The sequence below is a fragment of the Oncorhynchus tshawytscha genome, linkage group LG30 (assembly GCF_018296145.1).
Source record: "Oncorhynchus tshawytscha isolate Ot180627B linkage group LG30, Otsh_v2.0, whole genome shotgun sequence".
Taxonomy (NCBI): Eukaryota; Metazoa; Chordata; class Actinopteri; order Salmoniformes; family Salmonidae; genus Oncorhynchus; species Oncorhynchus tshawytscha.
This window is the reverse complement of record NC_056458.1, coordinates 32275867-32288205: the sequence shown is the minus strand read 5'-3', so window position 1 is coordinate 32288205 and position 12339 is coordinate 32275867. Positions and strand designations below refer to the sequence as shown.

General features: G+C 41.9%; 1 protein-coding gene across 2 annotated transcripts in view; it reads left to right on the top strand.

The window, feature by feature from the left end:
• The window catches only part of LOC112228410 (unconventional myosin-VIIa-like), an 85392-nt gene that overhangs the window by 62845 nt on the left and 10208 nt on the right, over window positions 1-12339 (top strand). For both annotated transcript variants that reach the window (XM_042309026.1, XM_042309027.1), the window contains exons 37-43: window positions 1688-1881; window positions 2341-2465; window positions 2617-2774; window positions 3210-3363; window positions 3572-3727; window positions 5704-5809; window positions 5927-6040. In XM_042309026.1, coding sequence (XP_042164960.1) covers window positions 1688-1881; window positions 2341-2465; window positions 2617-2774; window positions 3210-3363; window positions 3572-3727; window positions 5704-5809; window positions 5927-6040 — 1007 coding nt within the window. The remainder of the gene's footprint in view (window positions 1-1687; window positions 1882-2340; window positions 2466-2616; window positions 2775-3209; window positions 3364-3571; window positions 3728-5703; window positions 5810-5926; window positions 6041-12339) is intronic.

Here is a 12339-nt window from a genome sequence, read left to right as displayed (position 1 = left end):
GAAAGTTTCTTCAAGTGCAGTCGCAATAACAATCAAGCGCTATGATGAAACTGGCTCTCATGAGGACCGCCACAGGAAAGGAAGACCCAGAGTTACCTCTGCTGCAGAGTTCATTAGATTTACCAGCCTCAGAAATTGCAGCCCAAATTAATGCTTCACAGAGTTATTTTGTCTGGAGTCCAAATTAGAGGTTTTTGGTTCCAACCGCCGTGTCTTTGTGAGATGTGGTGTGGGTGAACGGATGATCGCCGCATGTGTATTTCCCACCGTAAAGCATGGAGGAGTAGGTGTTATGGGGTGGGGGTGCTTTGCTGGTGACACCATCTGTGATTTATTTATTTACGCCATCCCATTTGGTTTGGGCATAGTGGGACTATAATTGTTGAGTTGATGAGTTGGACCGCAGAGTGAAGGAAAACCCGCCAACAAGTGCTCAGCATATGTGGGAACTCCTTCAAGACAGTTGGAAAAGCATTTCAGGTGAAGCTGGTTGAGAGAATGCCAAGAGTGTGCAAAGCTGTCATCAAGGCAAATGGTGGCTATTTGAAGGATCTCAAATATAAAATATATTTTGATTTGTTTAACACTTTTTGGTTACTACACGATTCTATATGTTATTTCATAGTTTTGATGTCTTCTCAAAATAAAGAAAAACCCTTGAATGAGTAGGTGTTCTAAAACCTTGTATGTATATATATGTATATATGTATATATATTTTGTATTCTTTTTTTTATTTTACCCCCTTTTTCTCCCCAATTTCGATCTTGTCTCATCACTGCAACTCCCCAATGGGCTCGGAAGGCAAAGGTCGAGTCATGTGTCCTCCAAAACTTGACCTGTAAAACCATGCTTCTTAACACCCTCCCGCTTAACCTAGAAGCCAGCTGCATAAATGTGTCGAAGGAAACACCGTTCACCTGACGACCGAGGTCAGCCTGCAGGCGCTCAGCCTGCCACAAGGAGTCGCTAGAACACGATGAGCCACGTAAAGCCTCCCGGCCAAACGCTCCCCTAACCCGGGTGATGCTGGGCCAATTGTGCGCCACCCTATGGGAATCCCGGGTGTGAAGTGATGCCTCTAGCACTGTAAGGCAATGCCTTAGACTGCTGCGCCACTTGGGAGGGCCTAACCTGCTATGTTTTACCATTTAATGGACTGTTTTTAATTTTTGAATTAGCTTATTGACCATTTTATACAACAGTTGCGTTTTATTCTGATTGCTGATTGGTTAAAACCGCATTCCAGCCGCTGTCTATTCCTCAAGTTACCACTTGCTAAATCTATGACATTAAAATGCCTATTTACTCTGTTCCATCTGACTGCGCAATCCACTGTCTCATCAGCCCAGCCAGAAAATTTCTAAACTTGATCTCCACTATAAAAACCATCTAGACATTACCTCACATTTCTTTTAAACAAAGATTTAGTTTTAAACAGCAGAGATTTGTAGAATCTTTGCTGTCTGTCTCTCTGACTTTTGCAACATTGTTTCAGTATTCAAATTCGATCTCGAGCTGTTCCCTAGTAATGAATGTGTGTCTTGCATTTACCATTGTAGATAAATCTAACTTTTATAACTCCCGCGCACGCGATACCTCCTTAAGTTGTATTTACCAACCACCACACATGAAGTTCCATCACAGGAGACATTAAGGTACATTGAATTGAATGTTGTGTTCCTGTAGCGGGCGGCGAGGACTCCACCTTCCTCAGTTTTTCCAAGGGCGACCTGATCCTATTGGACGAGCACTGTGGCGAGCAGGTCATGACCTCGGGGTGGGCCCACGGGGTCAATGACAGGACCAAGCAACAGGGGGACTTCCCGGCCGACTGCGTCTACGTCCTGCCCACCGTAACCCGGCCGCAGTATGACATCGTGGTGAGTGAACTCATAGGGTTACAAAATTCTCTGTACATTTCCAAAGTTCCAGGATCTTTTAGAAACTACGGTCATTAATGGGTAATTTTGTAAATCTATGGAATCTTGAAGAATTTATACCACAGTATGACAATATGGTGGTGGTGATGATGTTGATGATGTCCTCAGGCATTCATGCTTCATACTGTCTTTACTGCTCTCATTCTGTAGTTTACTAAAGTTATTTTTTTGTGACTGTATGTCTTTCTTTCTCTCTCCCCTCTCCCAACGTGTCTCTTTCATCCTCTCTACTCCCTTCCCTCTCCATTTCCCCTCCCTTTTCTCTCTATCTCACTCTCTCACTCTCTCGTTTTCTTCCTTCGCTATCTCTCATTCTCCTACTTCCTTACGTCTACATCTCTCTTCCCTCCCTCCCTCCCTCCATCCCTCCATCTCCAACCCCCTCTCTCTCTCTGCTAGGCTCTGGTGACTATGACTCCAGACCAGAGAAGAGAGTCCATAAACCTGTCCCAGCTGGCCCTTGCTGAGAGTGAGGACAAGGTCAAGCCCTACACCCTAGAGGAGTTCTCCTATGATCACTTCAGGTAGCCACTCACTCACTCAATCACTCACACACACTTACATACCCACACACACACACACACACACACATTCTGTTCCACTCATCCCTCTCTGTTCCCTTCATCCATCTTTCCCCCTCCCTTCTTCCTATCCACCCCTACTCCACCCATCCAGATCCCCTCCCAAGAGCACTCTGAGCAGGGTAATGATCACTAAGGGCCGCGGGAAGGAGCGTCTGTGGTGCTGCGCCAGGGAGCCCCTCAAACAGCCCCTATTGAAGAAGGTGCTGGCCCACGAGGAGCTCTCCCAGGAGGCTCAACTGGCCTTCATCGATATCTTTACTGTCTTGCAGCCATTGTGTATCAATGACTTTTTCACGCTTCATGTCCAAATAATCTTAAAGTAACTTTATTTTGAACACTGTAGGATGATTTAAACATGAAATGCGAAATATGCTAATATCAGGGATATGAACTTGCATAGATTTTTTGACAAAAATGCTAAATAGTTAGCATTTGGAGACAGTGGCCGGGTAAACTAAAACAAAGCATGGACTGCTGTCTTACTTTAGCCATAGATTACTTATGGGTAAGGAAACTATTGTGTAATTTGGGTAAACAATCACTTTAAATGTGATGCAAACTTCAACATGTCAAATTTAGCATTATGTATATTATGTTGTACTGCATCATAGAATTATGTCTGTGTTTAACGTGCGCAGTCTTGAGGTCAATTACTGGTCATGGTCCTTGACCACTCCCCTGCACCCTTGTTGAAGTATATGGGTGACTACCCGTCCAAGCGAGCGCGTTCGGTCAACGAGCTGACCGACCAGATCTTTGAGGGAGCGCTGAAGGCAGAGCCACTCAAAGATGAGATCTACTGTCAGATCCTCAAACAGCTCACTGAGAATCACATCAAGTATGTCTGAGACTACAGTCGACATACACATCTACATTCCCAGGGAAGTTGTGGTCAAATGGGGATTGACCATGTTGTGCTGTGTGTTTGCGACTTTGTGTGTGTGTGTGTGTGTGTGTGTGTGTGTGTGTGTGTGTGTGTGTGTGTGTGTGTGTGTGTGTGTGTGTGTGTGTGTGTGTGTGTGTGTGTGTGTGTGCAGTGTGTGTAGGTACAGCGAGGAGAAGGGCTGGGAGCTGCTGTGGCTGTGTGCAGGTCTGTTCCCCCCCAGTAACATTCTGCTACCCCACGTCCAGAAGTTCCTCCAGGCCAAGAAGCACCATCCCCTCGCCCCTGACTGCATGCAGAGACTCCAGAAGGCATTACGGTAGGGCTAACCCACTTGTAAAGGGTATTTACTTTAAGTGTTCCGACATTACGTGTTTAACCATTTGGGTATAAGTATTTTTGCCATTTACAGTGGGGCAAAAAAAGTATTTAGTCAGCCACCAATTGTGCACGTTCTCCCACTTAAAAAGTTGAGAGAGGCCTGTAATTTTCATCATAGGTACACTTCAACTATGACAGACAAAATGATTTAAAAAATCCAGAAAATCACATTGTAGGATTTTTAATGAATTTATTTGCAAATTATGGTGGAAAATAAGTATTTGGTCAATAACAAAAGTTTATCTTAATACTTTGTTATATACCCTTAGTTGGCAATGACAGAGGTCAAACATTTTCTGTAAGTCTTCACAAGGTTTTCACACACTGTTGCTGGTATTTTGGCCCATTCCTCCATGCAGATCTCCTCTAGAGCAGTGATGTTTTGGGGCTGTTACTGGGCAACACAGACTTTCAACTCCCTCCAAAGATTTTCTATGGAGTTGAGATCTGGAGACTGGTTAGGCCACTCCAGGACCTTGAAATGCTTCTTACGAAGCCACTGCTTCGTTGCCCAGGCGGTGTGTTTGGGATCATTGTCATGCTGAAAGACCCAGCCACGTTTCATCTTCAATGCCCATGCTGATGGAAGGAGGTTTTCACTCAAATCTCACAATACATGGCCCCATTCATTCTTTCCTTTACACGGATCAGTCGTCCTGGTCCCTTTGCAGAAAAACAGCCCCATAGCATGATGTTTCCACCCCCATGCTTCACAGTAGGTATGGTGTTCTTTGGATGCAACTCAGCATTCTTTGTCCTCCAAACACGACGAGTTGAGTTTTTACCAAAAAGTTATATTTTGGATTCATCTGACCATATGACATTCTCCCAATCTTCTTCTGGATCATCCAAATGCTCTCTAGCAAACTTCAGACGGGCCTGGACATGTACTGGCTTGAGCAGGGGGACACGTCTGGCACTGCAGGATTTGAGTCCCTGGCGGCGTAGTGTGTTACTGATGATGGTAGGCTTTGTTACTTTGGTCCCTCTCTGCAGGTCATTCACTAGGTCCCCCCGTGTGGTTCTGGGATTTTTGCTCACCGTTCTTGTTATCATTTTGACCCCACAGGGTGAGATCTTGCGTGGAGTCCCAGATTAAGGGAGATTATCAGTGGTCTTGTATGTCTTCCATTTCCTAATAATTGCTCCCACAGTTGATTTCTTCAAACCAAGCTGCTTACCGATTGCAGATTCAGTCTTCCCAGCTTGGTGCAGGTCTACAATTTTGTTTCTGGTGTCCTTTGACAGCTCTTTGGTCTTGGCCATAGTGGAGTTTGGAATGTGTGTTTGAGGTTGTGGGCAGGTGTCTTTTATACTGATAACAAGTTCAAACAGGTGCCATTAATACAGGTAACGAGTGGAGGACAGAGAAGCCTCTTAAAGAAGAAGTTACAGGTCTGTGAGAGCCAGAAATCTTGCTTGTTTGTAGGTGACCAAATACTTATTTTCCACCATAATTTGCAAATAAATTCATTAAAAATCCTATAATGTCATTTTTCTCATTTTGTCTGTCATAGTTGAAGTGTACCTATGGTGAAAATTACAGGCCTCTCTCATCTTTTTAAGTGGGAGAACTTGCACAATTCGTGGCTGACTAAATACTTTTTTGCCCCACTGTATAAGAGTTTCTCAGCCATGTAAACAGAGAAAAAAAATGCTGACATATTTAGGCAATAGGGCTGAATCCTAATTTGAGATCCATGCCAGATTTAGGCAAACGTTTGAGTTACTTGTGTGGATTCAGCTCCTAACTAGAGATCCACTCTAGATCCGTGCCTCCTTACTCAAATTCCTTCCTTTGTCTATCTCTTGTCTTCCCCTGGGTGAAATAACAGTCCAACCTTAATTGTAGTATGATGTACTACAGTACCCATAATGTTCTGTACCCATAATGCTCTCTCCTTACCAATACAGTAATGGATCCAGGAAGTACCCACCTCACCTGGTGGAGGTGGAGGCCATCCAGCACAAGACCACACAAATCTTTCACAAAGTGTACTTCCCCGATGACACAGACGAGGTGAGAGGTCATTACAAAGTAACAATGGCTCTTTGAGGCCCAAAACGTTGAGTCAAAGGGCATTTTGTGTGGTCACTTTATAGCAAATTGTGTAAATATGACAGTTTTCCCCCACAGGCTTTCGAAGTGGAGTCGAGTACCAAGGCCAAAGATTTCTGTCTGAACATCTCAGGCAGACTACTCCTCAAGTCCTCCGAGGGCTTCAGCCTGTTTGTCAAGATCACTGACAAGGTACAGTGCCTTACTAGGATATGGTTTCAATGAGGTCATTAGGACATGCTTTGTGACGTCATGGTCAAGTTGTATACTGGTTGTTAAAGGATGTCTTTTAAACATGACATATTAAACTGGTTGTAATCTGCTTATATGACCAGATAACAACCAAAATATGACATATTTCCCTGAATTGTTTATGACTTCATGAAAAAAGACTTCACCTGGTTGTAATCCGATCGTATCTGGTTGTATGATGTCTCTGAGAAAAGTACAATTTTACACACAAATAGTGGTACCCATAAGTACTAATTTCTGATGAAAAAACACAAATGTGAAAAATTGGTGGATATACAGATGTAGGACTTTAATTTCAGCCAGTTTGCGACAGCAGGAAAATAATCCTGCAGCAACAGGAAATGTAAATTATTAGGTGGATTAAAATGAATGGACATTTTTGTAGGGGTTGATACATTTTTCGTGAGGGAAAATCAAGTCTGAAATTTCAAAGTGGAAATTACAAATCAAATCAAATGTATTTATGAGGTCCTTTTTACATCCGCCGATGTCACAAAGTGCTATACAGAAACCCAGCCTAAAACCCCAAACATCAAGCAATGCAGATGTAAAGGCACGGTGACTAGGAAAAACTCCCTAGAAAGGCAGGAACCTAGGAAGAGACCTAGAGAGGAATCAGGCTCTGAGGGGTGGCCAGTCCTCTTCTGGTTGTGCCGGGTGGAGATTATAACAGTACATGGCCAAGATGTTCAAACGTTCATAATAATAATAATCACAGTGGTTGTAGAGGGTGCAACAGGTCAGCACCACTTTAAATTGAATCCGCTTGGTCTGGGCATCTCTCATAGGGAGGAGCGTATGTGGTACTATTATGTTCGTTACCTCCCTTACAAGTTCCATTAAATGCACCTATAAGGTGGCTATATATAAGCCCTGTAGTATGTGGTCAATTGCATAGGATTTCTATCTTAATGCTTATATCAGAATGTCCTGGGAATTTGTTGTTGTTTAATCCTACCTTAAGCAAACAATCTATAAGATGGAGATACATCCAAAAGTTTTGTTTCTGTAAATTATACTTGGACCTTAACTCTTCATAAGAGGTAGAAGTGTTTTCTTGATAGAGACAACCAATGTTCTTTTTTCCCCTTTCTATACCAATCTTTCCAGAAAGCCATGTGTCCCCCTATTTTCAATTTAGGGTTGTTCCATAACGAAGCATAGCTTATCAAGAAAGGTGAAGATCTTGCTCTCTCTCATGAATCTGGCTCCATATATTTTTAGTATGGGACATTATTGGATCCTGGAGTCCCACCTTTTGTTGACTCAAATAATCTGATGCTCTGAATGGGGCATTAAATTCCTCTTCCATGTCCATTCCAGCTCTTAAACTGGAGATGGATTTTGTTCAATTGCGGGTCTATATTTTCAGAGATCATGTTCTCTAGACCAGGATGTAACGCCATCCCCGGGTACCTCAAGTTTTTAGGGACCCATTGAAACCTCCAGCCGAGGAGGTAATTTCTCAGACAATGTTTTGATAGAGGCATTACTTCAGATGTGGTCCAGTTGACTTTATAGCTCGATATCTCTGAGAATGCATTTACAAGGTCCAGTAATTGCAGTATGGAGAGTTGGGGGTCTGATATTAATAGTAATATGTCGTCTGCATAAGGCATTAGTTTATTCTCCCATATTAATCCCTTTGATTGACTGATGCAGTCTAATGGCTTCGGCTAATGGTTCTAATGCTATAATAAATAGGAGGGGCGAGAGACAGTCACCTTGTTTCGTCCCTCGTCCTACAGAAAATGGAGATGATCATAGTCCGTTAGTGACTACTATGGATTTGGGGTCGTTGTACAGAAGTTTAATAATATTCTGAAAGCCCTGTCCAAAACCAAATGTATTTATAGTAGTAGTAGTCCCAGCCCACCCTATCAAAGGCTTTCTCTGCGTCTAGGGATAAGGCTGCCACTGAAGTATCCAAATCGATCAATTCCTCCAAACTAATAGGGCTGTCGAGCCAGTTCCTGTCTTCCTCTGCTTGTTTAGGAAGGTTCAGATTCTGAAAGAATGCCTCTGCTTTCTACGTATCTAAAGGACCATCTGAAGTAGAAAGTTCCTGATAGAAGTCTCAAAATATATTGTTTATTTCTTTATGATTGGCAATCACCTTGCCTGTCTTATTTCTGATTCCACCTACACCTAAAGGTCTGTTTCAGTTTGAACCATTTTCTGTTTATCTCATTTCTTAATAGTAGCTGATTGTTGTATCATTACTCCGCGTATGTAATCTTTAAAAGCTTCCCAGACATGTAGCTGTTTCACACTATTGTTGTTTGTTTCAAAGAATATCGTAATGTGTGTTTTAAGGAATTATTCTCCTATTCCAACAGTCAGATCATTGGGTGCATGATCTGTCATAGCTATCGTGCCCACAGTGCAAGCACCCACTTTATCTATGAGAGAGTGTGAGATCAGAATGTAGTCAATGCGTGAATAAACAGTGTGCCTATTTGAAAAGAATGTGTAATCGCAAGCGGTTCGATTGATATCATAAAGACCTTTACACAGTGTAAAGGTCCTTCACAGTCTTTACACAGAGTTTTAATTGCTTCTTGAGTTTGAGGCCCTGGTTAAACCAGTTTTGCATATCTCTAAAAAAGCATCAGGGACCTGATTATAATCCCCTCCCTAGTACCAGAGGAAAATCACAGAAATCTAGTATTATTTTATTAAATTAAAGGAAGAAGTCTGGGTCCTCTTCATTTAGAGCATAAATATTTCAGAATATTATATTTTGTCCTGAAATCTTTACATGTAAAATCAAGATTCATCCCTCTTTGTCCTTAGCTCTTTTTCCACTTGAACTTGTATACCTCTGGAAAATAGAATAGAGACACCTCTTTTTTGGGGGTTGAATGTATTATGGTAAGCACTACCCACCCATCTGTCTCCCACCCTAGGAGCATCCTTTTAAAGTAGGTGGGTCTCTTGGAGCATAATCACGTCTGAGTGATTTTGTTTAAGATAATTCAATAACTTAGGTCTTTTTAAATATGAACCTAGTCTGTTCACATTCCACGACGTAACTTTAATCACATTGGTCATTATATCTGAAAGGTTGTAAATATATTATTACCACAACATAACTAGTGTTAGAATATTTTAAATCAATGCATTTCTGCATTCCACTGCTTAGCGAATCAATGAAAGTGAACAACTGGTAGTACCCCCCACCTAGAACACTGAACTTTCCATATAACAAATATGTCATAAACACCCCTCAACCACACAAGGTACAAAAAAATGAACATACAAAATGAAAATCTCCCTCCCCCCAAACCAGGCCTTCATCCGTGTGAAGTGTCCCGAGTGCTGACGATCCAACTAGAATTAGCCTGTTTTACCAACGCCAAATATAGGCATGACCATATACATTTTGAAATGACAGATATGACATGTCATAGAGATTACATCAAAACATTGAACATAAAAGGCTGATCATTATTTTCGCAAAGAGAAGAATGACCTTTCTCATGTAGACTGATACATGAACTGAATAACTCCAAAAGACAGGAACGTAAACTGAGGTCAGCCACAAAAGAGAGACTGGTATAAGTCATAATGATAAAATAAAATAAGCTGACTAACACTTTGGCTTGTGTCCATCACTCATGGCATGAACACGCCTGTTGTGGTCTATATTGACCCACTATTGCTGTTACTTGGACTATAGTCCTGCTTAATCTAGTACTATAATGATGTCAGCTGTAAACCAGAAAGACAAATTATAGGCAGCATTTGTAGTATAAACACTCGATGAGACTGTTACTCACAACATGGGAAGTTCTATTACCTTAGAGAAAAATGTTAGTCCATCTGTGATGAACCATTGCCACCATGTGGAACTTCCATAGCCATACCACGCTACTCAATTTGTTTTGCTTCTCAAAGTAACCCAGAACATGGCAGGATATTGCTAAGAGTATTTCAGTCTCCGTTTCATGCACATACTGTATGCTTCACCTCCGTGAACCGATTTCTCTTGTCTTGAACCTCTTTGGAAAAGTCAGGGGAAAACTCCACCTTTGTCCCCTTCCATTGAAAAGTCCTAAGCTCTTTGGCTCTGAGCCGGACCTTCTCCCTGTCAGTATATCGTAAGAATTTCACCAGGATAGGCCGGGGGTTGCGTGGGGCTGTTCCTGGGTTCAGTGTCGTCGGTGTCCGATGTGTTCTCTCGATGGGCATGTTGTTTAACACCCTCCAGTGTGTTATCAAATAGGTTGTGTAAAATGTCTCACACAATCTTCCGTATTTATGTGGATTATGGGAACCCCTCTGATCCGAAGTGTGTTTCTCCGACTGTAATTTTCCTGTTTTTTGATCAGTCTCCATTTTTTCAACAGTGTTGTTTAGGCGGTTGTTATTGTCCTCCAAGGTTGATATCCTCTCTTCTGCGTGTGTAACTTGGTTGTCGAGTGTGTCCACCTTTGATTTCGCCACATCTTCGCCCACTTTCGCAATTTTCTCTTCTAAATTTTTGTTCATTTTGCAAATCTCATTTAGAACTGGGTCATCAGGTTGTTCTTCTCTGCCATTTTCCTTGCTAGCTGCAGGTAGAGATGACATTTGTGTATTTTGTTGTGACTGCTTATGTGTGTTTCTAAGTTGTTTTTCCATGTAACCGATATTTTGGACAATTAGTTAACAAAATGTGTAACTAGGCGTTGAATAATTAGTTAAAATATAGTTGGAGCTACACAGACTCTGTAGTTAGCTGCTGCTCCTCGCCACATCGTCGCCGGAAGTCCTGAAATGTCCTAGTTTTTTATAATAACTGTCATGAACCGGCTCAAAGCCCGTAACAAAAGGGAGACAACGTGGAGATAAGGAGGAACAAAATATATATTTATTAAATAAAGTAACTAAGTATAATATACAATGGTGTGTGTGTAATCAGTAGTGTAAGTGAGTGTTTAGCATGCATGGGATAATGCAGGGTGTTGAAAGGTGCTTAAGCAAACAACCAAAAAACCACCAAGAAACACAACAAAATCCATAAAGGTGTCTGCATGGAGAGAGTCTCTTCCATGAATGGGGAAGTGGTGTATTTATCCTGGGAGACACCGGGCCCAGGTGTTTCCCATGTAGCTGACGACCCTCCCAACTCCGCCCACTGGCATCCTAATAAGGAAAATAAGAGGAAAGAGAGAATACGACAGAAAGAGTGGGAGAGTCGTCACATAACATAAAATTGATCAGAAATACAGTGTAGACATTGTTAATGTTGTTCACTTTTGTAGCTGGAAACGGCTGATTTTTAATGGAATATCTACATAGGCGTACTGAGGCCCACTATCGGCAACCATCACTCCTGTGTTCCAATGGCACGTTGTGTTATCTAATCCAAGTTTATCATTTTAAAAGGCTAATTGATCATTAGAAAACCCTTTTTCAATTATGTTAGCGCAGCTGAAAATTGTTTTTCTGATTAAAGAAGCAATAAAACTGGCCTTGTTTAGACTAGTTGAGTATCTAGAGCATCAGCATTTGTGTGTTCGATTACAGGCTCAAAATGGCCAGAAACAAAGACCTTTCTTCTGAAACTCATCAGTCTATTCTTGTTCTGAGAAATGAAGGCTATTCCATGCAAGAAATTGCCAAGAAACTGAAGATCTCGTACAACACTGTGTACTACTCCCTTCACAGAACAGAGCAAACTGGCTCTAACCAGAATAGAAAGAGGAGTGGGAGGCCCCAGTGCACAACTGAGCAAGAGGACAAGTACATTAAAGAAGCAATAAAACTGGCCTTCTTTAGACTAGTTGAGAATTTGGAGCATCAGCATTTGTGTGTTCGATTACAGGCTCAAAATGGCCAGAAACAAAGACCTTGCAGAGATGGCGCCGAAGAACATGGCTGACGTTTTACATTCTCCCAACCAATTGTGCTATTTTATATATTTTTTGCGTTTTGTCTAACTTATTTTTTTACTTATTGCGTACATAATGTTGCTGCTACCGTCTCTTATGACCGAACATAACTTCTGGACATCAGAAAAGTACTCCCACTCTTTCTGCCGAGGCTATAAAAGTAGCGAGGCTTACATACAGACACCGGTTAGTCAGGCTGATTGAGGTAGTATGTACATGTAGATATGGTTAAAGTGACTATGCATATATGATGAACAGAGAGTAGCAGTAGCGTAAAAGAGGGGTTGGTGGTAGCACTGGTTGGTCGGCCCAATTGAGGTAGTATGTACAGTCGTGGCCAAAGGTTTTGAGAATGACACA